Source organism: Lagopus leucura, unplaced genomic scaffold (genome assembly GCF_019238085.1).
Source record: "Lagopus leucura isolate 7727_CA_CO unplaced genomic scaffold, USGS_WTPT01 Super-Scaffold_100157, whole genome shotgun sequence".
Taxonomy (NCBI): Eukaryota; Metazoa; Chordata; class Aves; order Galliformes; family Phasianidae; genus Lagopus; species Lagopus leucura.
The window spans coordinates 7211598-7238925 of NW_024962334.1; the positions used below are offsets into that span (position 1 = coordinate 7211598).

Here is a 27328-nt window from a genome sequence, read left to right on the forward strand (position 1 = left end):
GTGTCATAGCTTGTGGAGGTGTCCCATACATCTGTTTGAAAGGGGAAGTGCTCCACAATTGATGAGAGCAATGATTTTTTTTTCTTTGGTGGGATAATCTGTAGAGATGGATGTGAGACAGAATGAACACATCTTAACTCTCAAGTTGTAGTTTATCATACAGCTGCTCTGATCTAACTGCTTCCTGCAAGAAGTTTTTTTTTCTTCCTACTGCTAATCATGGCCTTGTTTCTATGACTTCTTTCACTCATGCTTTGTAGTACTCCATTATGAACTTCTGTAGGTGAAGAAATTCCAGAAAGGTAATTAGATAGAACAGAGATGAAAGTATTCTTTTTTTTTTTAATCTCTTGAAACTGACAGTGAACCTTTAGCTGTCCAGACAGGTTGGTTGGTGTTCAAAGGTGGATAAAAGAGAAGCAGCACCACTCCTCCTAGGATGAGAGCTAGCTGTTAGCCTGGCTTAAATGTTCCAAGATCAAGCTCTGTTGGGTTGAATGTTGGGTTTTCTGTTCTTTTTTTTGTTTGTATGTTTTTTCTTAACACAGACTAGCAAATTTGATTTGGCAAAACTGAGGCACTCCTACATGTGTATTTCTGTACCTGATTTTTGTGAAGAAATGTACACTGAGTTAAAGTCTAGAGGCAGGTTTTAACAGTAGTGACTTATATTAAGGATATTACAATATGAAGAAGTCACAGTCAGATATGCTGGAACAGTATAGAATGAAAAGAAAAATGGAGTTGCCCTTTGAGTATTTATTTTTTTTAGTCCATTTAACATTTTAGCAGTGTTACTGTATGTATATTTTTCTATTATCATCAGATCTGTTTCAGAGGAGCTTGGAGAAATGGAGCACTGTAGAGATAGCTTCTCATTGATTCGTATGCACCGACGTCACATTTGTCCCACTCGTTTTGTCATAGTGTAGCCTTGTTAAAGTTGACATAATTGTTCAAGTGTGATCTTGTTTCAGCAGGCTCCTGTTCTATCTGCTCACTTCTCTGAACAAAACTTAATCTCATGTACATTTTGAAAGTGATCATGCATCAAAAAGAAACTCTCCTTGGTGGAGTTTCTGAAGAGTTATAACTGGCCAGTGTGTGAAACACATTTCTTGTGATGTGTTCTTGTCTGAGATAACGTATAGTAGTATGTTTTACATCAGAAACGTTTGCACTAGAATATTTATAAAGTCTGTTTTGGTCAGGATCTCATTTAGTTGCCTTACTTATTTTTTCTTTTCTTGTGTTTTTGTGACAAGTTTGGAAGGCAGTGCTGTGTGTTGCATTCCTGTAAATCACTGAAAGTTTAGCACGGGAGGTTTTTGATAATTCCGCTTCAGTTCAATAATGGAATTGTAATCCAGGTTTTAGACCTCTTCCTGATCTGGTAGAATTTGTCAAGATTCCTAAGATTATCTCAGAAAAGGAATTAAAGACGCACACTGTTGTTTGGAATATCATGTGTTTTGTTATTTTTTCTGTTTAGGAACAGCTTCTGAAGATGGTAAGAAAATATTTTGTTAGAAAAGCTAATATTTTCAGCTTTATATTTTCATTGATACAAATTAAGCTTTGAAAGTACAATGTGGTCTTCTTGGGGTGTTGTGGAGATACGTAACTCCAGATAGCTTATGCATCTAATACTTGGTTGTCGTGTAGTATTTTTTAAATTAATTCTCTAGTACTCATCTGCAATACAAGTATCATTGCTTAACATTTTCAGTGTGAAAATATAAGAGCTTTATAGTTTTGTGTTTATTTTATTTTTAAAGCAAGTCATAGATAATTCATCAAATATGCTCATGCTCTGGGAAACAGGTGCTGCTATTGTTCATCTTTTTGAGACTTGTGAATCAATTTTCAGTGTGCTGTTTGTTTAAATGTGTCATTAATGACAGATAACAGTTTATTTGCCTCACGAATACAAACTGCTTGTTGCCGTTCTGTTTTTATTTTTCACTTTGATGAAATTGAACCAGGTTCCAATTGATTATTTAACACAGCAGTGAAATAGTGGCACTCTGTATTCCTATGTTTTGGGGCCAAATTCTGAACACAGTCTACATGCCTTGCAGTCTCACAGCACTCATTGGGAAAATACTGCCATTGCATGGGGATAACTAGTAGAGTTTGGAGTACTTAATCTAACCAATCTTGCTAACATATTTCTTCTGGTAGTTTAGTGAATAACCTCCTTTATTCTGGTTCTCTTCTTATAGACTCTCATCTATAGCTATTCCCTCTACTTGGAAGAATAATATTAACTTGGTTGGTCTCCAAATTCTGGTGTGGAAAGCTTAAAGAGACTAGAACTAAAGAATAGTCTGTGTGCCTAGTTATTCTGGGTCTAATATTGACTGCACATGTCTAGAAAGCATTTAATTTATTCTATTTCAAAAAATGAATTACTCGTTGAGCTAGGTCCACGATGCTCAAACCTTCTAGGTTTTGTTTGTGAAACTTCTGAGAAGCATGGTTAGCACAGTTTTATGGGAGGGTTTTGGGTGTTGTTTTTTTTTTCCCTCTGTGTTCCTTGGTAATTTCATTGTTCTTTGAACATTTATGAGGGACATGGCTAATAGTGCAAAAAACTTCAACCTCTCGCATTCTAGAAAGAAGTGATTTCTGTTGTTTTGGAATTGTCAGTTCTTCTGTCTGCTGAGAGGAATAGTATTTTTTTATATCATGCTGACACTGAGACTTAAATTTACTTAATATTATTAATACTAATTGCTGTAAATCGTATAGAAGTCTATTTTGCCATAGTCAGGAAAACAGTACAGTAATAGGGAAGATAGTTTTCAGGTTTCTTAAAAGAACACAGAATTTAGGAAGAAATCTCAGAACCCTATTCAGAAGTTGAACACGGCTAGTTTTGTAGTTTTGTGACTGTGAAACTAGAGTTATAAACACAGGTACTAATGAACAGACCAAATCTGCAATATTAGCAGCTGCATTGCCTGTTATATATTGAATAAATTTCCCTTTTTGTAATGTGATCAACATATTCATGTAGTAAGCAAGAACTAACTAGTTCAGGGCGTTTAAATGTAACATGCAAATAATTTACTGAGGCATGTAGCATCAGAGAAGTCTTCTGAACCCTCAATTATTAAGTCCTTAAAATATGTTCAAATTTCTACTAATTATCCCAAGTGAATTTTCACCTTTTACATTGTGCTTTGTTTTTATGTACAGAAATTTAAGAACATATTAGTAAATGCCACTAATGCTTTACTTTCTACTTTGCTGTGAAAAACTAACTTAATGCAACTTTTCTGTTATAGGTCGTATACGAACAAAGCTTTCAACACCTTCTGTTGGTATTGGAAATTCTAAAACAGATTCCAGAGGACGGAGTAGAACCAAAGTGGTCTCTCAGTCTCAGCGTATGTATTTGCTGTTTCTCAGATAAACCTGATAAAAGGCCAAATGCTTTAGCAAACGTTCATTGACAAATGGCTACAGTCAAAGTTAATTTAAAAAAAACCAAGCTACATACTGAGTTGTTGTTCTGTGCCTTAGGTTCATCATCGCCAGAGAAAAATGAAGGTATTTTTTCAGTGTTTTGGGTCAGTGGTATTTGCATGCTTTTCTAATTCATGTTGTTTTTCTCTGGGCAAAATAGTAGGCTAGGTCTTGGTTTGTCAGTTCAATTAGATCATGTAAAAAGAAGCAAACCCTACCCTTAAATTCTTTCTTCAATTATAACCCCTCAACATTCTTCTCTCCCCCTCCTCCCCAAATCCTTAACACACAACACCAGTAAAATATCTGTGTCTATTATATGTAACACATGGAGAAATAACTCAGAAAAATGTGTAGGCTGAATGGTGTCTTCAGTGTTAACCTTAAAAATTAGTCTTTCATTTTTCAAAAAGTCTCATATCTTCAGCCAGAAACAGCAGATTTCATTTTAAGCTAGGCCACTATGTTGGTCCTTGAATATTTACTCCTTTTTTGTGTTACAGACATTACCTTCCCTTTTCTTATCTCTTTGGAACAAAAAACGCTACACACTAAGCAGATAGTCTGTTCTGTAGCTTGTGCTGAAACCTGAAGTTGTAAAGAATAAATTTGCTGTACGCTAGCTGATCCCCAGTAATTTTCTTGTGTGCTCATAAACAGAAGCAAATGGAGAATTTCCCATCTAGTTGAGCTGCCTGTCATTAATTGGAGACCTGACTCTATCTTGCCTTCTTTGACACCGGCAGACCTATGGCAGTTTGTTTGTTACCTGATGCCTACAGCCAACTTCTTCTGAAAACATACCTATATTGTTTCCAGGTTTTCAGCTTTGTCTCATCTAGTGAAATGCATTAAACATCTTCTAATTAACTTGAATTTAATTAAATTAATGAAAGGAACAGACATGAATGATAAAATTAATGTAAATAAATTAACCAAGGCTATAGTTTGACAGATTTCATGTTACAGAGCTAGTAAGTAGCATAGATTTTCAATGGGCCATTGTAATAATTATTCTTCTGACCAACCTCATCTACTTTCAGTAAAATTCTTTAATTCTATGGTTTATGGCAGAAATGTTTATTTTCTTCGTAGTGATGACTGCATTTCTCCTAACTAGAATTTTAGAGGTTAAAAAAGTAGAAAAATTTTTGTTTATTTTGCTAATTGAGCACTTCCAGTTCCATTCTACTCTGTAGAATTCATTTTCCATCAGACATAGTTGGATCAAATTTGATCCAATAATTTCAGGTTTTGTGGATTAAAATTCTAAAAAAAACCCAAAAACCAACACTGTGCAAATAAATAAAAAATAATGAAATAAATAACAGAAATGCTCTTAAGTAAACTTTTCATGGATAATTATCTGGTCCCATGATTACTTGTGGTTGAAAGCTAAGCTTAGTTATTGGCTGTGACGGAAGTTGTGCAAAACTTGTTCTATGTTCCCATTGTCAACTGAACTCTATCATAAGCAAGGAATTTTTGGTTTAATACTTTAAGGGCAAAGTAGGGACAGCAAATGACCTAAAAACTACTTTAGTAAGAGCAGTGAGCAGTATCTGTATCTTTCCACTGATACGTGGAAGGAGCTGATCTGTCTTTGAAGAAATGCAATAAATTCTTAAAAATAAACTGGAGGGAGGGGAATTCAAAATTTAAGTAGTGATCTACGACTTTCCTGATGATAAACATCACGTCACACATAAGTGACTACAAATCCAAGGAAACAAACTGAAGCATGTACAGTTTGATTTTTGCAGATGATGACAGTTTCTTTGCAAGAGAATTCTTTTTTTTTTTTACTGTATCAATATAAAAAGAGATGAGCTGAATAGATATTGAAATAACTAGATGTGTTTACTTGTGATAATGTGTAAAAATTAAATATAAGAATGCATCTTCAGTGCCTTTTATCACTCCATCTGTTCAGAACTGATGCTTTCAGTTAGCTCATTATAACCTGTAAGTTGGGGAGAAGAATTCTGATACGCTTTAAAGAAGGTAAACAGGGCAGATATAAGGTGAAGGAGAGCTGTCAGGCAGTGTATACCTGCTGTTTAGGTGATGCTTCTTTATATAAATAAAAATTTTCACAGCATTGCATGGAGCGAGATTCTTGATGTTCCCTACCTGGGGCTGGTTTACTTTCCTCACCTGTGGCAGGGAAATAATTTATATTAGATTTAAGCTTAATATTTCTTAAACAACAACAAAAAAAGACTGTAACACAGATGCTTTTGTAAATTTAGGTTTAAAGCTATTCAGTATTTTTGTTCGAAGCTCATTGCGTGAAAGACTTGCAGATCTGAATGCTTTTACAAATGATGCTTTTTAGGGTTTTAGAAGGGCTTTACTCCTCCACTTACCTCAATTATTAAGTTGTTGCCTAAAGTAAATAACTCTACAACCTGCATCCCATTACTTTATCCATGGAAAAAATTGTTCAGTTTTTTCCTGTCCCTTTCTATTTGGTTGTCAGTTAATATGCTAAAATTAAATTAGTCTTCATTCAGAGAAAGAATAAAATTTTTGAATGGAAACAAATTCTTACTGTTACGCTTCATATGAATTGAGAAAGAGGAAAACCCTAAATTACATGCAAGTCTTTTCTAATGTGCCATTGTGAAAGTTGTTTGCTTTTTTTTTGGTCATCCACCGCACTTGCAGCTCAGTTTCTTTACTGTCTGTCTTGAACAAAAATATGTTTTGGCCTTGTGTGTAATTTTTGTTCAGCTGTTGAAATTTTGAAGTTGTTTTGGCAACCTAGTTTTTTTTTTAAAGTAATTTGAAAGCTACAGTTTCATGTTTAATTGAAATTAATTCTTCAGTGTTACCCAGTTGTTGATTAGAAAGCTGAAGAATTGTAATTTGCTTGTGCAGCTTTGCTTCATCTGCTTTGTACATGGCATTTGAACTTAGTTCTTCAATCGTGGAAGCTACTTAAAAGCACTGCTTTAGCATAACCCCCTTGTGGCTTTTTTTCCTGTGTGAAATGACTAAAGCTTTCTTATTTCCGTTTGCCATCCATTTTTAAATCTGCTCTGCTCCCTCCCTCTTCATGGACTATAAACCCCCACCCCAATCCTGCCTTTACACTTGTTCAGGATCACAGTCTGCTAACCCCATTGGTGGTAAGAGTCTACAGAATTTGTGTATACATCATTGTTTGATCACCTGTTTTACACACCTCATTTTAAGGCCCCTATTCAGCAGAAATTCTGGCTTGCTTTTTTGCACATGCTGCACTTGACTGCCATGATGCAACTGTTCCTCAGAAGGCAGCAGAACTGGGAGGGTTTTGTCAGTTTAGAATACTGTTTTAGTAATTGCCCCTTTTTAATTAATCGTCTAGCTTTCGGTGTTTAGATCTGATGCTGATGGTGGTGTTAAGAGCAGCATGACAATGGTGTTGCTCTTAAAATAACGTTTTCAGGATATTACACTGGGTTTGGTTTATTTAGGCTATAGTGCTATGCTCTGCAGGTCAGACCAAAAGATACTAAAAATAAGCTAGAATAATGAGAGGTTATATTCCTCCTGTGTATTTTGAGGAGAAGTGAAGTTCTCCAGTTTCTGATGTATTGTAGAAAATAGTCTAAAAATCTCGGGGACAGTGAAAGGTTTTTCCAGCATCTGGGTTGGAGATACTGGAAAGTGGGAGTGCAGAATAGTAGCATCAGGCATAAGTTGAATTACCCCAACATGAAGAAACTGACAAACCCTTAACTTCTGCAGACCACAGCAGTTTTATCAACTTGCCTATTCTTTTTCCTTCCCTACACTCCCCCCGATTATAGAAGCTATGCTTATTTTTTTCTAGGCTATTTAAAATCTATTTATCATTTCTGCTGAATAGGTCCATAGTTTGGAAAAGGGCATTTTGCTAAATAACCATTTCAAGTTTGAATTCAAACAATGAACCTGAAGGTATATGCATGGTATATATTTTTTGTTTTCTCCCTTCACCTAGCCTACATTTTGTTTTGTTTTTTGTTTCTTTTCCCATACAGTCAAGCTTTATTAAATTCATTTTTTTTATAAAGTATACCTCATAAGAAGCATCCCATGAAACTTAGTTAAGCTGTTGCATGTTAAGGTCATAGATTTGATAGCATAGGTGAAGTCATATGGTTACGTGGTTATTTTTAAAAGATTAATGGAATATTCTTATCTGCACATAATTAACCTTTGGTTTAAATTGTGTTTTGCCATGTCTTTGGTCAGAATTGTTCAATTCCGCAGCTGGAAATACAAATAAATTTACCACCAGTTGATATATAAAGTTGTAAAACAAGAGTGGATTGTTTGTTAGGGCATAGAACTGACATGTGCTCTAAGAGCGATGTCAAAGGATGGATCCACATCGGGGAGCATTGACAAGTTTCTTGTATTGGGTATGCTGTGCTGAAATGAACAGTTCCAGTGTACTTCAGAATGTACAATAGTAATGTAAGCTGTTAATAAAAGATACAGGGTGTTTAAATAGAATGTCCTGATCAGTTCTTTTTAACCTTGTTTAAAGCTTTTAAATTTGTGGACTAATCTCCTCAGCAAAGAATGTGAATATTTGAATTGTTTTCAGTGGCATTTTATTTAACTCCTCTAAGTTTGAAGAACCTGTGCTTTAAGGAGCATGTAAGAAGAGTTCATATGTTAGGAAAATGATGATTTTGTTCTATAATAACATTGGTGGCATTGGAAGAGCTGGGATAATGATAGAATCACTGGTTTATAGTTGCTCACTTCAGCTTCCTAGCTGTTCTTTTAAAAATTGTTTTAACATAACTATAGAAAACATGATTAATGACACAGTGAAATTTGAAAGAACAGGCCAGTGTTTGTGTCAGGGATGTCCAAACTGATGATGAAAATGGGAAATGCAGTTTGTGGTTTCTTGAGCATACCTAGTGCTCAGTGCCACACCAAGTGCTTCCTTGTACTGATAACTGTATCTGCCTGCTGTGTGGTTCCTTAAGAACTTGTACCAGTGCTTTGAATTTCACATTTTTACCATGTATGTTTTTCCAGACCATTTCAATCTACCACCAGTTTCCTGCTGTTTTTAAGCATTTTTTAAAACCTTGGTTGTTCATCTTTATGTGCTGTTACTTACATTCCTTCGTTTTGCCTTCAGCTGGCAGTAGATCTGGATCTCCTGGAAGAGTTTTGACAACAACTACACTTTCCACTATGAACACAGGGGTTCAGAGAGTGTTAGTGAACCCTGCAGCTGCACAGAAACGAAGCAAAATCCCAAGAAGTCAGGGATGCAGTAGAGAAGCTAGTCCTTCTAGATTGTCAGTAGGTAAGAATTGATAGAGAATTGTTGATTTCTTTACAGACGATTTTACGTTATGTGCTGGCTAACTATTCCTTGCATTTACATTACAGGTGGATGGTAAAAATTAGAATGCATATAAATAAAAATCTGAAATGTACCTGGATGCTGACACTAGGAATTGATAAACTAGGCAGATTTTCTAACTCGAAGTGGATAGCTTTTTTGCTCTGAAAATGCAGTAGTTGTTCTTTTCTTCTCCATTTCTTCCTTCCCTCTTTCACTCTTGTCTTATTCTCACCCTCCAAACTACCACATCCATTAAATAAAAGTGCTACCATTGTAAGAAGGTTTTCTTTATTACTTCTGTGTCCTCTGGATATGTGTGTGTGTATATATATTTCTGCGATACAAAAATGAATGTCATGCTTCCTGTGCCTCACAGTATAAGCTGATTACACTTGATTGTACTGAAATCAAACAGTGTTTTTCAATAGGTATTGCTGCAGTTCTTCATCTTCTTTATTTTGTGTTTTTGATTTATGTCCTAGCAGTATGGTCTTTCTGTTTTCCTTCTTGTGAAAGCTTAATTTTTCATTTCTGTTACTGTTGAGTAGATTACCTAGAGCGTGGTCACAAATTTTGAATGAATATTTTTTTTATTGCTTGTTCAGCCTGCATCTTTTTCAAGAGTTTTTTCAACCATTCTGTGAAGAGTTGGTAAATCAACTTTGTTAGCTGTCCAAAAAGGTAGTTCCACTGAACTGACTACAGTTAGTGTATTCTAGCACAGTCAAGAAAGTGTGTGGAATCAGTTAAAACTTAAAATACAACATAATCATCAGTGTCTTTTCATAGAAATACATCTTTGATCTTACTGCAAAGCAGAATATCATTAAAACTGCAACTTTTCTTATGTCTTCTCCCTTCTGTGCTGCTGTTTGTCTGTACCCTGAATCATACTAGCACGAGGCAGCCGCATTCCTCGGCCTAGTGTGAGTCAGGGGTGCAGTCGGGAGGCCAGCCGTGAAAGTAGCAGGGACACGAGCCCTGTCCGCTCTTTTCCACCCCTTGGTAAGTACTCAGAGCCCTTGTTGTGCATGGCTGTCTTTGCCCTTCATTATTTGCACCTAACGAATCCATGCCTCCTCCATGTAGCTTGTAGCAGGCCACCGTTATTTTCCCTTCCTTGGCTCACTCACCATTTACTTGGATGGAAAATTGACCAACGTGTGAATGGGTTGCACACATCAAAAACACTCTGCTAGTGTTAGCCTTACCTTAACATTTAGGAGCTTTAGTGTGATTCATTGCACCTAGTTGTTTGTTGTTGTTTGAAGGGTGATTCTGCTTTTGGAGGGTTTTTAAATTACTTGTTGATCTTTGTTAGAGTATTCATTGCTTAGAAACAGTTAATCCATTTGAACAAGTAAAATATAGCTTGTCTGTCGTTCTCCACCTTTCCCTACATCAGCTAGAATCTGTTAAGATGTGAAATGAAGCCAATTTTGTTCTTAGCTATCCTGTCATCAGAGTGCCCTGTGCCATTAAAGGGAGTAATGCAGTGGTACAGATAAGGAACCGCTACAGAGGAGTAACTGTGTTGTAGGCTGCCTTCAATTTGCTACGGATGAACAGGACAGGTAGCAGAGTCCTTATCCTAGTACATGAACCAAAGTACAGTTTTGTAGTTTATTTTTAATCAGAGTAGAAAAAGTGATTATGGAGCAGAGAAGTAGTTGAACTGTGTTTTTACGTAGGAAAGAAGTTGAAAACTTTAACATTCACACACATAGCGTAACCACTTTCAGTCCTCATTCCTAGAGTTGCTGTAAGTTTTGTTTTCACTGAGTATTTTGGTTTGTTGTCCTAACACTTAGATGATTTTGTATAAATGTCAAGCTGGTTTGTGTTTCTGAGAGTTGAATAAGGAATAGGGAAGTTTGCTTGTAATTACTTTAACATGCTATGGATTAGGGAGACTTCTTGTATCCTTATCAAGGTTGCTACAAACTTGGTTCCAAATGCTGATGAAAGTAACTTACGTGCTGGATTTTTATTATTTCAGCAGTACAAAACTCTGTAAGACTGACTGACTGACCAGTGAATTTTGTAGTTTGCAGTTTAAGGCGATGTGATTTTAGCCATGAAGCCTATCCTGAATATAGAAAATCTCTGGTTTCTCTCTCAGATGAAGCACCTGACTGTACTGCTAATTAGCACTGGAAGTCTGTTACAGTCTATTAAGGCAGTGTGCTTCCTGTCAGCCATGGTTTTTATTGAGGAAGTGTGGATTAATTGAATGAAAGCTGTTTCAGTAACTAATACTAATCTACACAGATGCTGTTTAATTGGGAAACTCAATTAAAAGTAGACATGATGCAGAATCCAGTAATAAACCTGTCTCTCTTACTGAAACACATAGGTGGACTGTATTGTAGCATACACACATCTTTTCTCCTAAAAATGAGATTTTTCCAGTTCTTTTTGTGCTGCTTTTGCTGCCCTGTGCCTTGAATTTAATTGCATGCCTGTAAGATCTGATTTACATTTGATTTTTTTAATCAGTGCTGTTAATTGAATATATATATATCTATCTTTGTTAAACTAATACAATAATAATGTTATTTAGTGGATCATTGGACCAGATGCTACTTTAGATTTTATTTCTATAGATGGAGTTTAATTTTTGTATTAGATTTCAGAACAAATACCTGTACAAATACAATAGGTTGAATGACTGATAGCACAGGGAATGCAAAGTAGCAAGTATGGCAGTTAGAATTAAAAACAAACAAGCAAATATATCTGAACGAAACCTGAAATCCTTCTACTTACGAATTTTAAATGTCATTCAGTATTTTGTTAGAACAGCTTTGTCTTATGAGATGTGATTCTGTGATTCTGTGATGTTGTTGATTTCTATTAAAAAAATAATAATGTTTTTCAAGGATAGAATTAGAAGACAGATCAGTCTCTGTATCTGTAACTAGAAATAGTTACACATGGTCTTGGGGAAGGGAGGAAATGTTTGTGTTATCTGGTGTTTAGCAGAGGAAGTTTTGCTTAATGGAAGTGCTAAACCATTCAGGTAAACTGGCACGCTTGTTTTATAGTTGCTTCTCTGTGTGAAGTGCTTCTGTAGCCTCATCTTAATGTGAGACCACAAAGGGAGAGAGAACAGCCACTGAGTAGCAGGAGATTGGTAGCTGGTATGGAAGGGCCAATTTTTCTCTTACATGCAGCTGATATTAAACAGCAAGCCAGTGTAATTTTCATACTGTAGTCAAGAAACACATTGCTATTTTGAGTCCTTTCAAAATTGTTCTTATTTTGATTAATCTTATCTTTCTTCATTTTAATTATTGATAATAAATACGTTACATCTGCTGTTCAAAGGGTACAAAAAATATTCTTGAAAATACTTTTTGAAATGAGATGCATTTGATCTAAAATGGTGCCTCCTTTCACTGTCCTAGGAAATTTCCAGCATAATTCAAACGTATATGGAGACAGGATCATCCTGAATTATATGGCTGAAGTTTACCTTTAGTTTTCAGGGCTTGTTGGTGGAAAATAATGAAAAGGTTTACTCCACTGTTGCATGTACTTCCGGTTATATCACTCTTGATGCACATGTTTTGACATGTTCTGTCTCCTTTTCCATACTGAGATGTGTGTTCTGAAGAGCCAGGTATTCCATAAAGTATTATTTTCTTAATACAGCTACCTAACTAACCATTTTTATGCAGATTTCACTTGGTATAAAATACTTTGCTGTACCTCTGTAAAAAGCAGAGAAAGGGGAAAAAACAGTGGTTTTTCTGGGGTCTTTGCAGTGCTCAGGATCATTTTGAGGTTAAATGATATGTTCTTCCTCAGCTGTGATTTGATCTGTGTTGGAATTGCTCAGTTCAGACCAGGCTCTTAGATTGTGTATGATAACCAGAATAAACAGCGATTCATTCATTTAATTCCTGGTTTCTATTTTTACTGCTTTATGTATCTAGCAGGTGTAAAATATTTGCATTTTCAGTTCTTCATTAAATTGTGGTATTGTGTCTGGGATGCAGGTCACTTTGGTTAGACTTGAAAGCCAGTTTCAGTTACGTGATTGTAAAATTCTGCATTAAGAGAACAGAAGGAAAGCAGAAGCAGAAGGAAACTGACTAGTTAAAAACATCAATGTTGCTTGATGTAAGAAAGAAAATACTAGCAGTATTGTGTAGGCCAACTGTTCTAGAATCTCTGATAGACCACTTTTTTATAGAAGCGTCAGAAAAAAAGAGGGTGCTCCTTTTTATTCAGAAGTCCTTAAGGATCTTTGGTTCCAGCTTTCCATAACTTCAAAGGATTTTCAGCAGCCATAGTAACCAGTGTACACTGTTAAGAAAGCAATAAAAGCATGAAATGTTAATGACACTAACGTCTTTAATTTTTTTAATTACATTTGAATGACTTTAACTTCCACCTGTGAAGTGGTGATTTTAAGTAAAGGCTAGCTTAACTGCACATGGGCAAGAACTCAAGCTAATGCCAGTTGTCAGCTGCTAACACAGTTTGTGCAGTAGTTACTTTCTTCCAAACTGTTTGGTGTGTGAGCTCTGCTTCTTGAACTTGTAGAATCGCAGCTACCGCCATGGAAAAGCAGTATTAGTGAATTAGTATTGTGTGTGTGTGTGTGTGTGTGTACCTCTGCTTCCTTTTTTCTTTGAACTTGAACATATTTGCTTTTAATCTGCTCTTAATCCTTTAAATTAAAAAATCATGCATGAAATATACAGTGTACATAAACCTCTCTATTCTACATAATCAGAGAACTTGTCTGAATCTTTGTCCTTCTGTGTAGTATTCATTTTCTTTGCTAAAGCTGTATCTTTTTGATGAATGTGCTTTTGTTCATCTAAGCAACTATTGCAGCACTTTGATTCCATGGTAATAGATAGGGTTTGTATGATCCTGTTATTGCAGCTTCCAGACATCACTCCAGATCCACTGGTGCCCTCTACGCTCCTGATGCTTATGGGGCTACAGGTGAAGGATGAGTACACTTTGCTGTCATCTGTGCAGTCATCCTGGATTTTTTTTTCTCACCCACCCACTTGGTTATCCTCATAGTTCAGTTGTAAAAAGCGTTATTTATATTAATTTCTGTTCTGTGGTTTTAATAATCCAGATAGATATGTTTGTGTTACTAGATTTTGTCTCCATCCTCATGCCCCAGTGATAATCCTTTCCTTCCCTAACAACAGTCATTTTATTTTTCCTTGCAGAGGATTTTTTTAGTTTCCCACTTATTCAGTATTTGTAGCGCATTCTTTATGCATGTAGTTTTTTCATCAGTAGTCTCTATGGCCTTCCCTTTTTTTTGCTTTCCTTTGAAATGAAAACAAAAACCCAAAATGAAGACATTAAAAAAAAAAAAAAACAAAAATAAAAACAAAACAAAACAAAAGAAACAAAACCAAAAAGGGCACTACTGAGTTTTTAGTTAAAGTAGTTCATTTGTTGTTGTTTTTTTTTCCTCTGTGATACTGGAATAGAATCTTCATGTTACTGTTGTTACTTCAGTTGCACCTTTCACCACACCACTAAAGATATTGGGATGAAAACATCCATACTTTAGCCCCTATGTGATTTATTAGAACCATTAGACAAATGCTTTTCTTCTGCTTGGGTTTTTCTTTTTTTTTTAAGTGAGTATATTATTAATGCTCTGTGTTACTGTTCCAACTGAAGTCTGTTTTGTTTTTTTTCTTCATTTTTTTGTTGATGATTTAACAGGTACCAGCTTTGGAATTAGTCAGTCAAGTAGACTGTCCTCATCAGTTAGTGCTATGCGAGTTCTGAACACGGGTTCTGACGTGGAAGAGGCAGTAGCAGATGCTTTGGTAAGACTCTCATGCCTGTGTTGTGTAGGATGTAAACTGCTAAAATGTTTAGTGTCTGTACATTGAAGTGTGCAAAAGAACTTGTCCTTCCATGTCTTACTGACTTGTAAGTGTGGAAAAAAGAGAAGCTGAGTTACTTTAGCTGCAAAGCATGGGAATTTTTGTTCTTAACTTTTGAGAAATATTCATTTTCCACTTTTGAGAAATATTCATTTTCCAAGACAGGCTGGATATAGTCTTGAGCTGTTCTGTTGGAGTAGCTGGAGGAGCCTCTTGAGCAGGAGGCACTTAGAAGCAGTATCCCACAACAGCTACACAAACTTCTAGACAGATTGAGGTTGGTAGGTTTCTCAGAGCTGGGGACGATAAGGACTAAGGCACACTTGAAGTTGTTTTGACAGTGTGCAAGGCTAATGCTGGAGAGATAAACTGATGGTTTGACAGGCAGTGTTTAGTAAGTTTGGTTTTTATTTTTAAAATGTTACACTGATTTTTAAGCTAGTCGTGCTGTTCATGGTCTGAACCGAACTGTACTTTGAAAGGGTCTTTTGGCTGCTTCTCCATTGGGCCCCAGTTAGCCAAACTGAAAGCATATGTCATGTGTTTCATTGTTCTGCCATCAGTCTCAGCAAGCTGAAATCTTCAAGTAATTTAAAATACTGGTATTGTGAGATTTTTATCATGTATTGTAGAAAATTTGTGTAACATTATTTATATATAATATCTATTACATAACTAATAAAATTCTTTAAGGAGTTTCTTGTTATTTTTCTAACAACAAAAAAATATATCTAGAATCATAGATAAATTTGCATTGAAAAGCGCCTTAAATATCATTTAGTTTCAGAGAGGGAAACAAAATTTTAAAGGAAAAAGAGTCTGAAGAAGTCAATCACGTTTGTATAGTCTTGCCAGCTTATTGACTTCTTGGTTAATACTGTTTTCATGATAAATTTATTTAAATGTTGTTTGCTTTCACAGACACTGAGATAGCATTACCTGTGACATCTTGCCTAACAAGTCATGGTGGCATTGATCATTAGTGTTTACCAGTTTTGGTACTGTAAACTTGCAGAAAGTTTTGGGCAGAAATCTGGAGTGCTTGTTAGCAAACTCAAACTCAGTCTGCATCATGGATTTTTATAATGTTGAATAGAGAGAAATAGCACATGGGACATTAGAAGTTTCTGTCTATCATGAGAAAACCCACGTGGCTGCAACGTAATGTCTTTTACTTTGAGCAGTTTCATAGCTTATTCAAATTCAGCTTGGTTACAAATGTAGTTGGAATATGTGTCATAAATTGAGGAGAAACTCTTGCTTCTCCTTTTGATGACTGTTTTTGAGACCTGAATGTTCTCTGCTTAGTTGAAGCAATTAAGTTTGTTCATAGAAACTCGTTTGTATTACCTGAATGCAGAATAGCATGATGTTTCTATAAGTGCTAGAGGAAGATTAATTTGTATATTTTAGCTAGATTCTACACACCAGGAAGGATTGAGAAGAGCTGAATTAGAGTACTACAGCATTAGCAAGACTGCTCGCCTCCCATGCAGTTGGCTCCATTCAGATCAATCTGGTCATGAACATTTTTTTTTCTATCATAGACTAAAGTCCCCTGTCAGAATTGTGTTTTTAAAAGGTAGAACAGTAACATCCTGAGAGACATATAAAAATCAAATATTATGGATTGCTTTGCTGTTATGCTATTTTATCTCTTCCTTTACTCTCTTATGTGCATACGCGTGCATGTGTTGTTGACAGTAAGCCTGCTTATTCCATGATGTATTGACTAGTTTGTATTTAAATACCATTAAAGCTATTCAGCAAAGAAAAATGAAAACCGTGTGTAAACTGTGATGGTAACTAAAGGGAAAACAGTTGCTTCTGCTTATTTGAAGGTGTAATGAAACTGGATTTTTAACTACTCGGTTCAGCTCCAGAGTTTGAATGGCAGAGTTATTTTGCAGCAGCTTGTGTTTGTCCTTTTAGGATAAACTGCATTTTTCCTCTGGCCTTTGTTATGTTTTGTTTTGTTGGCTTGCTTTTGTTTTTTAATGTATTTGGGATTTTGCAGTAGGACATTTTCCAAATTTACTTCTCTACTGATTGTTGCATTTAGAACATTTGAATGCTGTTTTAAAATGTGAATTAAAGATTCATTTCTAAAATGCTGCTAATCAGAACAAGATTGAGAAGCACGTGGAAAAATGAAGTTTAAATGAAGCTTCCATACTTTAGTAGCGTTAAGAGAGAAAGATTTTGACCAAGTAACTGTGAACAACCAGAAGGTGACATCACGTAATGTGTCCTTGGAAGTGGAAGTTTGGCAAGCTTCTTATTGCTAATGCATGGTACACTAATCAGGTTGAGAGAACTGAGTCAAATTTGCAAAAGATTGTGTTTTCCAGTGACAGGTAGTTTAGTAGTCACAGTGCTGCTATGCCTTACCTTGCTGTTCTCAATTTCTGTTTCTTTTCAATAATTTACTGCTATCAGCTCTTAGGAGACATACGGACTAAGGTATAGAAATTATTTTCCTTCTTCAGTAGTTTAATATTTTGATATTAACATGTTTGATGCAAAGTAAGTTAAAACGAGAGAATATGGTTTTAGACCTGAATCTTATATTCTTTAACAAGTATAAAGTTAAGTGAAATAACTAACTTTCAGTGCAATCTGTCATCCTATCACGCAATTTTATGAATTTTTACAAGTAAACTTTAAGCTGAACGATTCATCAAACGTATGTCTTCTTTCCATTTGCTTTGCTTTTATATTTGGAATCCTATGCGAGCCATACATTTTAAAAAGCTTTTTATTAACTTGCTTTGAACTGCTGAACGGTTAGAGCCGTTTGTCAGTGCAAGGAGAAGGGCTTGCATCAGTTCTTGGAAATGCTGGTGTTTCTGCTGATAATGGATAATATTTCTTTGTAAATCACCGTTAACGTGAGGTGTTTCTGAACAACAGAAGAAGCCCGTGCGAAGAAGATACGAGTCTTACGGGATGTACTCAGATGATGATGCCAACAGTGATGCATCAAGTGCCTGTTCAGAAAGGTCCTACAGTTCTAGGAATGGAAGCATACCAACATATATGAGACAGACAGAAGATGTGGCTGAAGTCCTAAATCGCTGTGCTAGCTCCAACTGGTCAGAGAGAAAAGAAGGCCTTCTGGGCCTGCAAAATTTGTTAAAGAACCAGAGAACTTTAAGGTAAGAAGACATCTTAGTAGAAGAATATTTTTAATTGAGAGTTGAAAGAAGGCAGGGAAAGTAAGAAAGGAGGCTAATGTTCTGAGCAGCACAGAAAGCTGAGGAGAGGGGAAGCAGTGTGTGTGTCTGAGAATAAGAATGGGGAAGGAAGGAATGAAGAATCTACTGTCCATTCTGGCTACTAGTGCAAAGGGTCCCTTAAAATGCTTTGTTTAAAAATGGAATTTAAAATCAGTAGCATGCTTATAATGCAGAGGAGTCTCAAGGTAGTTGCATCTAGTATTGATGACATGCTAGCGTAGCTGTTTTATTCAGAAGAAACTGCTCATGGCTAGCTCTGAGAATGTCTGTCTCATGGCTGGCTCTATTACAATAGTTAGGAATAGGAATTTAAAGTGACTTTTGCTGTTTTAAGATGTGAATTAAAGATTCATTTCTAGCTTGAGAGTCGTATTTTAGACAAAATTATTACATTATTATATATGTCTTACAGGAAGTGCATTTTTCAAATTGGTTTACTAGATTATTTGATTTAGCACTGAGGGTTGATTTCACTGATTGCTGTGCATTGCAGTACCAGTAGTACTGGCACTGGAGTTGACCAATGTGTTTTGTCACTTTGACAGTCGTGTTGAGTTGAAAAGGCTGTGTGAAATCTTCACAAGAATGTTTGCTGATCCTCACAGTAAGGTATGTTTAGGTTTCCTTACCTGCAGTAAAATTTTGAAAACATGTTCATAGAAGGCCAGCTTCAGTAAAATGTTGGCAGTAGTTGCACGTGTAAAAATTGCCAAAATGCGTTCTATACACAGCTAATGGTCTTAGGTCTGAATCCATTTAATTTGCAGCTTTGAATAAGGTAATTCTGCGCCTTTTGTTGCAAGATAATTGAAATAAAGTGCAGGTTTATTTCAGTTAAGATACATTAGTTTACCAGTTAGTGCTCAAAATTGACAAAAATCTGTAGAAAGTCGTGGTGTTTACAAAGGTCACTTCAGCATAAGCTAGTGGTTTCCCCTCAATTACAAACAGAACACCCTGCTGCAATAATTTAAGTCATAATGAAAGATACGTAATCTTAACTATGCCAAATATATGCTTACTTATTTTCCAGGCTATGTATTCTGCATTTCCATTGCTACTGATATCTTCCTCTAGTTTCACAGATAAGACTGAATAATTTTATATCACTGATAATAATTGAGATGCCAAGTATGTTATGTATAAAAGAAAATGTGATTAGTTATTAATTTTTACAGTAGTAAAGACTGCAAATGGAATAATAATAATTATTAAAAGTGAGTCACCACTCCTGTTATTTTTTTTTTAACACTTATTGTGAGAGATGCATATATATGCAGCACATCTATGTGTATATAATCTACTGCAATAATTTCCTCTAGCTAAGGACTGCAAGTGAATATGAACCTGATGAAAGTTAATAACATATAGAAAACATGTAACTTCATGTTTAGTTTACAGCTACAGTCTTGCTTGGAAGAAACTCTGTTTTTTATGTTGAATGTAATGTGTGCCACTTCATATCTGTATTTCAGAATTGATAAAGTGGTAACCAAGAGAAACTCACAGTGGAGTAGTTACTTCAGAGCTATTGGCTTTCCACAATTCTGTTGAGAAGAAGCTCTGATTATGCAACACTTTGAACATTTCTAAGTCTTTATGATTGTTTTGATGGAAAACTAAATTAGAGAGATACAAAATCTTGACAGGCAAACTTCGTTATTTTTCTGGCAGGAAAAGTAAAGGCTGGTGAATGCCCTCTGTATTTTTGGAAGAAAATTCCATTGCACACACGGGCATAGTGATAAACTTGCTTACATACTGTAGTAATCCAGAAGAAACAACAAAAACCAGGCTGAAGAGAAACAAAATGTTCCGTTTAGAAGAAGAGAGCAAAGAAAATTAAATACTGAAGTGTGATTGGTTTCCTAGTGGAGTATGATAAAATTGTGAATAGCAGCTTACCTTAATTTTGGTGGTTCATTCTTCTGTTAATTCATACAGCAGCTCTGCACCTATTGGTGCTATCCTGGAGGTTTTTGTTGAGGTTAGGGTGGAGGAGGAGAATGAAAGCGCTCCGAAATCCAGCTGTTTGTGTCAGAAGAGCATTTTAAATTTCCGTTGGGCCTTTATGAATTACTGCAACCCAATCAACTTTTTGGTTGTTGTTTATTGGGCATTCCGACATGGGATAATGTAACTTCTGAGTTCTGAAATGTGATTAATGCAGTAGCATAAGTATTAGCACCTGTTCCGGTCGCTGAAAGCTTGCCTGCTTTTTGATATTGCAAAACTAATCATAATTTGTGAATATGCTACTGGGGGGTCAGCTCAAGTATCAGAAGTTCTTGAGCTGTGGATTTTTTTTAATCATGCATACATAGCTGCACAGATCTAATCTTACAGTCTTCAAATGCCTGTAGGAATTGTTCTGTCATCACTTCTGTGTTGTCTTTTTTTCCATTAAAGGGTTTCTTTTAGCATGGTATCTGGATGTAGGGAATTGCTTGGCAGGACAGTAATATCATTTGGCAGAGAAAATGGGTGAATGATTTGAAGGATGTGCCAGTGCTTACTGTTTAGATATTCCAATTAGTTTAGATAGTTTAGATATCCCAATAAAATCCTTAAATTTGTGATGAAAGCTTTGAAATACCTTTTTTGTTTCGTTTCATTTTATATTCCATACAGGAACTTTGTATTGGTGGCCACTAATTTATATGTTTTTATCTTTTTCCCTTTTTTGTTTTTGTTTTTTGTTTTGTTTTGTTTTGCATGCTGTCTCCTGTGTTGGAACTCTCTTTAGAGAGTAAGTTGGTTCAGTATTTGTTGGAAGCCTAACCTTATTTGCATGAATGTGCAATTAACCCTTTTTCTCTATTTTTCTTCCCCAACAAGTTCATGCAGTGTCAAGCCTTTTGCAATCATAAAATGCTGTATACAATGATGTAAACTGTGTGGCAAAGTTTTGAGATGTGCTCTATCTACTAATTAACTGACATTGTTTGGTTATGCATTCCTGCTTTATATTGTGGTGGTTGGCACATCTGAAATAATTCACTTTAAAGGTAGACCAGTTGCAATTATTTTCATATCTGTTTATTTTTTCCACTATCAAATTATTCAGAACTTCAGCTTTAGGTGCTTGATAGAAGTTGTAAGTTGCATCTTAAAAATGGAGACTGCAGAAGTTGTAGTACCTGCATACATTGTTCAGGACGAAGGTGGCTGAATTCCATTTTCCATTCCAAATTCATCCTTTACCTTAAATCCTCTTCCAGCTTTTTTTTTTTTTTTTAATCCTCACGCTTTGACTGAGACAAAAAGCCATGATATTTTTATATTTTAAATACCACAAAGTGATGAAACTTACACAACATTTCTGCTGGCAGTCATGTGATAGAGCTAAAATCAAAGCCTGAAAAAGAAAACTTAGTCATCAGTTGTGAGTGTGCATTTTTAACATTAAAAAGTTGGCACAAAATTTTTAAAGTACTTTGGCCGTAGTGGTTCATTATTCACTTCATACTGATTTCACTTTAACCCACTTTACTTGTTGAAAGTATCATAAGGAGTCTACATTACTCCATCCAGTAGCTTGTTGTAACCAGTCTGTTCAGCCTGCAAATTTAATGAAGAATTGTGTGTACTGGTATGCAGAAACTTTAAGAAACAGGTACAATTTCTAAGTTCTGCTGTGCTAAATAATTTAATTGGAAAGATTTTAAATATAATTGTAAGACTTCAATGTAATCTTTATAGTACCTTATTTTTTTCTTCTTATTCTAGGGGGCTGTAAAATCCAAAGACAGTAACATCAGAATAGAGAAAGTACTGTTTGGCTGGTTTTGTCTAGCTTTTACAGACTGTGTCCATGATTAACTCTGTGTTTATGGCATATGGTTTCAGTTCAGCCAAATAGAGAAGGCATTTACAATCACAGGTGTGAAAATTACTTCCCACTTTGAGGAGGGCAATTTTTAAATGTCAGACTTGCATAAAAATCTAAGTGCAATATTTTTTCTCATTTTCAACCTAATTTACCCCAAAAGGGAGGTTGTACTATTACATCCTAATTGGCTTTATGTTAAGTAGAATTTGTATTTTGTTTCTAATGAAGATTTTTTGGTGTTCAGGGTGTCTCTTCATAGATCCTCTGGTCTTTACGTGGTCCTGAAATAATCTGATTACTTTTACTGTAAATGTTGAGACATTTTTTAACCTAACTCTATTGATCTCTTTTATTTTTTTTCATTGTATGAATTGACTTACCCTGGCTTGATTTGTCATCGTGAAAAGCTAGGAGGTCTACTTCCCTCACTAATGGTCTGACCCCTCCGTTCCTGGCCAGCGGTGTGGATGTAAGCCCGTTCCTGTAGTGTGGTATCTTACAGCCTTGTGAGGTATCATTACTGCTGGGGTTCATCCACTCCTATAGCAGCAGAATTTGGCGTCATCACAAGGCAGATAAGCTGCAGGAGGAGGAGGAGGATGTGGTGTTAGAGCCCATCCTCTTCACCAGGTATTTCCAACCCTGTAGCCGTGTCAGGTACATACTCAGGAGGCAGTATGTGTCCAGACCTCTTCGTATCATAGCAACTTTGTTGTACCCAGCTATTTGCTGGAACAAGAATGCAAGTCAGATGTGAAGGCAGCATCTTCAGCTCAAATACTCATTTTTGTTATCAGAGAAATGGGAAACTCATGAACGACACTGAATTTATAGCATACATGTCTTGAGATCTTTGCAAGCGTAGGAAAAGCATAAAATCAGTGAGAGATGCTAAAAAGACTGTTCAGATGAAGTTGTGTATTTATGATGTCCTCCTTCCTGATCTCCCTGGTAAAGTTATTATACATTAGTATGCATCACTTTTTAAGAACTGAATACTGTGTTTTCAGCATTATATGTTTAAAAGAACACAATGGATAATATGTTTTGGATTACTAAAGTACTGAAACAGCTGTGAATCCGAAACGTATTGTGGCTTTTTTTCCTGCTCTGGGGAACGACTTTGAGTTTGGATATCTGCAATAGCAGAAGAACCTTGTTCTGTTCCAGAAATGTTTTATGTAAGGAGTTGGCCAGCTTTCATGATCTTGCAGTACTTAGTAGTGAAGATATTTACAATGAAGATTCTACTAGAGCACAGTAGCTGCTTTTTTTGCTTTAGAGTGAAGGTGTTCTTGTAGTCATTGAGGAGTATGTAAAACCCTCTTAATGATAAAGCTTGAAATGGGGAAAAAAAAAGTTTTACTTTAAAAATAAATGAGATTGCGCCAGCCATCACAGTAAGCATTTCTTTTCTTGACAATACTGCATGGAAAACCTAGTTTTCAAACTTCTGCAGAAATCAGCTAATGCTTCCACTGTACTCTTGTATCAAAATCCAATGAAAAAGCAAGACAGGTTCTTTTTATTTTTTTCCTGCTTGGCTGCAAAACACTGCCTATCTCTGCCTCTGATTCCCTTACTGCTGCTGCTTTGTTTGTAAGTTCAGCATATGTCAGTGTCATTTCCTCTTTCCCCATCCTACCCTCTTTCCTTCTTCTTATACCTTTTAGGTGTTCAGTATGTTTTTGGAGACTCTGGTGGACTTCATCCAGGTCCATAAAGAAGATCTGCAGGACTGGCTATTTGTACTGCTGACCCAGCTACTGAAGAAAATGGGCGCTGATTTGCTTGGGTCTGTACAAGCAAAAGTTCAGAAGGCACTTGATGTCACAAGGTAATTTTGGGGGAAAAAACACACAAAAAAACCAGCAATGTAATAGATCATCACCTCATGCTATTTCCAAGGTGTTTTGTCTGTACGTATGTGCAAATACATGCAGTCAGATTCTTGGAAAAATACAGACCTAACAACAGATCATGAAAAAACTGACTGCTTAACTGTTCTGGTTTTCTAAATGTTTGAGGAGTTCTGATTCCTTAATGCTGAACAAGTAATATGTTTCTACTCGCCAAATTTCAAAAGGTGGATTTGAGCCATGTATGTTATTGCTTTTAGTTATTTTTTTTCTTCCTTTTGATATCAAAATATTGTTGCAGTATTGTTAGAACGTCTCTTAAGGAGTTAGAAAGCAAATCTATTATTGCCATATCCTTCCTTCACTCTCCCCACACAACTTCACGTGGTTCTGGGAGCAGTCAACCAGCCAGCTTTGTTCCCAGATGAAGGCTAGATTTTTAAGTAGAATTGGAAAAGTTCTGGAATCTTCTGCTCATCCTCTGTTCTCTGAAGAATGGGACAAGCTAAACATTTTCTGCTGCAGCAGGGGCCCAGTAGGGTTATACCAGAGTGTGCAATAGTGAAGAACAGAGGCAGGGAGAATGGACAGGATCGTTCAGAGAAATTTGGAGTGTTGTGTATCCTTTTAACAGTTGAAGTGCATAATAATTGTGGGATTTTTGAATTGCACGTGTTTAGATTCAGAGTACTGCAGTATAATTCGTTACTAGTTGCATTATATGTATTTTAGGTTTAACTACTTCAGAATAGTGACTTCTTAAATGTTGTCCTCTATGAGCTAGGTGAATGTTTCTGAAAGTCAATGTCAACAAAATTGGTAGGATAAAAGTTTAAAGTTTATAAAATAAAACGTGATGTGATTTATTTTACAGGGAATCTTTTCCAAATGATCTTCAGTTTAGTATTTTAATGAGATTTACTGTCGACCAGACCCAAACACCTAGTTTGAAGGTAAGAATTTTCAGGCTTACGTGATAAACAGAATCATAATTCATAGTCATTTGATTGTCTTACTTACCTTTGGATTGTTATTCTTGTTTTCTTCCATTTTACAAAAAAATAGATTTTCAATTAGTGGATTTTGTTTTTGTAAAATTGCAGACAGTCAAGCCAGCACTGCAGGACCAGCTTCGCTCTTTTTGGAGCTCCAAGGTTTTTGTCTGAATTATTGTCTTTATTCTTAACCCTTTGCCAAAACTCTTACAGTGTTTCCAAAACTTTTTTTTGAATGCATTCATATGCTGCTACTAACCTTTGCAAGAAACTTTAAGCATGCAGATGTTCAACTTTAAACATTACACTACTATGGAAATGTTTGCTGCAAGTGAGATCTAATAAAACCACAGCACAGTAAAAATGAGCAAGAAAAAATGTGGCCGCCTAACATCAAGCTGGTTATGCAAACTCACTCTATCAAGTCTTCTAATTTTATGTTTGTGATTTCCCAGTATTGTTTTCCTAGTTCATGTATGAGTTTTCCTGTGCTTAGCCTGTTAGGTCTTCAATTCCTTTAAGATATTTTAATGTAAACTTTTTGCTTTAAAAACAAGCTCCCTTTATAGAACCCTTACTTTTCTGAAAGCTGTGTGTAGATCTGTATGTACACACATTGTTATGTGTTAAAAATCTCTGCCTGTAAACTTGAAAATTGGGGGTTGGAAAAAAAAGACACCAACCTGAATCCTGTAGTGCATTTCCATTTACAAATGATTTTAGGATAAATGCATCAAATCTGAAGATTTACCAGTGAGATAAATGGGGAAATAACAAGCATATAGCTGGCATTTTCTGCTCTGTCCTGCACGAACTGTTATTGCGCCATTTGATACTGCACAAGAATACGTTTTTTCCAAGTCATGTTGAACCTAAAATCACCTGAATATGCCTTTTTTGTCTACGATACAGTAAAACTTACATTTTTAAGCTTTTGAGGACAGTTGATACGTTGACCACTGTTGCTTCGTAGAGCTGTGTTAAAAAGGGACTGCTGTCATTTATTGAAGACAGCAAATGAGGTAGTAAAAATCAGTTTGTTGTTTAAATAAATCCTTGGAACAAATTGGATTTTATTTTACTTGGTTTTCCTCACCAGAAAGGTGAATTTGGTGATTGAGCTATTCTTTTTGGGACACCTAATTATCTAACTGCTAAAGAGAAGGTGAGTTTTTTCAGAAAGAAGTGGTGCCTGTCCCCCATCTTCCATCTTTGCTAGATAATTACAACTTCAGATCAAAGCAATGAAGTTACTGAACTTAAATTGCAAATTTATTTGTCTAATATCCACTCTGAATGTTTTGCCAAAATTCCAACCTCAGTGCACCCAGATATCTGAGATTAACTGAAAAATCTTTAGGTACTGCTCTATTTCTTGGGATCTTCAGCTTTTGTTTTTTCTCTGAAATAAAAAAGAGATAGTTTTGGTTCAGGATGTGATAAAATCACAAACTTGCTTTCATGGAAGGATTCCTTCCTTCATATGATGCTTCTTTCCTGTTTTCACGTGGCAGTACTACCAGTCGTGATCCTTCAGATTAAACTGTCATTGTCATCGTTTAACATTTACACACACCTAAGCCTTGGAAAATAAATGGAAGCTTTTAGAGTGCCTCCAGGAGGTAGATTAGGAAAGCTGAACAAACAGAGATGATGTTATTCTACTGGTATAGAATACACACAGTGCTGTATTGTGTCCTGTCTTACTCACTGGCATTAAGGAAACATGCAGCTGTGGTGAACTGCTGAAATACAGCTTACAGATGTCAGGTGCATGTATCTGTTTTTGTTAAGTTTATGCATAGTAGTCACACGCAGTAGACAGGATATCATGTAATAAGCTTATTATTTTGCAGGTGCAGAGCATATGTTTTCTTATGGACAAGTGTTGTCCTGGAAAATACTTCAAAGCATCGCTTTCATTTTTCTCAGGTTGAATACATGATGGCTCACATACAGAGAGAACTGTTAATAAGCATTTTGGCCAGAGCTCATTAGAAATTTCTGAATTATTCTTTCCTTTGAAAATATTAATGTCTTGAAAAGTTTGTTGCTACAGTTGTTTGGTGGTTTTTGTTTCCCTCTAAAGTCGTATTAAATTTTCTGGATTAAAAAAATAAAAAGACAAAAACACAGCACATTCATGGAAATGAGAGCCCTTTAAAAGTCAGTCGTTAGGGTTATTGTAGTCATTTGGTTAAAGCAAGATGAGGAAGTATTACTTTTCAGCAAGGGTGGTCAGGCACTGGAATGGACTGCCCAGGGAGGTGGTGGAATCACCGACCCTGGGGGTGTTCAAGGAAAGACTGGATGTTGTGTTGAGGGACATGGTTTAGTGGGAGCTATTGGGAATAGGTGAACGGTTGGACTGGGTGATCTTTTAGGTCTTTTCCAACCTTGGTGATTCTATGATTCTATGATTCTAAGATAGAGGCAGTATCAGAGTAACCCAGCTGCTAGGACTGACACGAGGGATGTGGCAAGCTGGAAAACACTGTGATTGCATTTCACCTGAGTAAAGCAGAGTTCAGTCTCTTCCATCTTAGGAGAGTGCTGTATGAGATGGACATTTGTCTATTTTAAGTAAGGTATTCTCTGCATTCTTCTTGACTCTTTCTTATTAGGTGGAACATTTCTGTGACTTATCTTTGTGGACAAAACGAGACTCAGTACATCTAAAATGTTTCACAGGACAGG

The 27328-nt window shown here is 35.9% G+C and overlaps 1 protein-coding gene across 13 annotated transcripts in view; it reads left to right on the forward strand.

Annotated features, from left to right (window-relative positions):
* The window catches only part of CLASP2 (cytoplasmic linker associated protein 2), a 120632-nt gene that overhangs the window by 73819 nt on the left and 19485 nt on the right, over positions 1 to 27328 (forward strand). For 4 of the 13 annotated variants that reach the window (XM_042889298.1, XM_042889294.1, XM_042889297.1 and 1 more), the window contains 12 exons: positions 1493 to 1510; positions 3294 to 3395; positions 8612 to 8782; positions 9722 to 9829; positions 13727 to 13789; positions 14540 to 14646; positions 17620 to 17864; positions 18491 to 18554; positions 20692 to 20694; positions 23451 to 23614; positions 24511 to 24589; positions 24740 to 24790. In XM_042889298.1, the coding sequence (XP_042745232.1) occupies positions 1493 to 1510; positions 3294 to 3395; positions 8612 to 8782; positions 9722 to 9829; positions 13727 to 13789; positions 14540 to 14646; positions 17620 to 17864; positions 18491 to 18554; positions 20692 to 20694; positions 23451 to 23614; positions 24511 to 24589; positions 24740 to 24790 (1175 nt within the window). The remainder of the gene's footprint in view (positions 1 to 1492; positions 1511 to 3293; positions 3396 to 8611; positions 8783 to 9721; positions 9830 to 13726; positions 13790 to 14539; positions 14647 to 17619; positions 17865 to 18490; positions 18555 to 20691; positions 20695 to 23450; positions 23615 to 24510; positions 24590 to 24739; positions 24791 to 27328) is intronic. The other 9 variants (XM_042889300.1, XM_042889308.1, XM_042889295.1 and 6 more) reach the window with 7 other exon arrangements.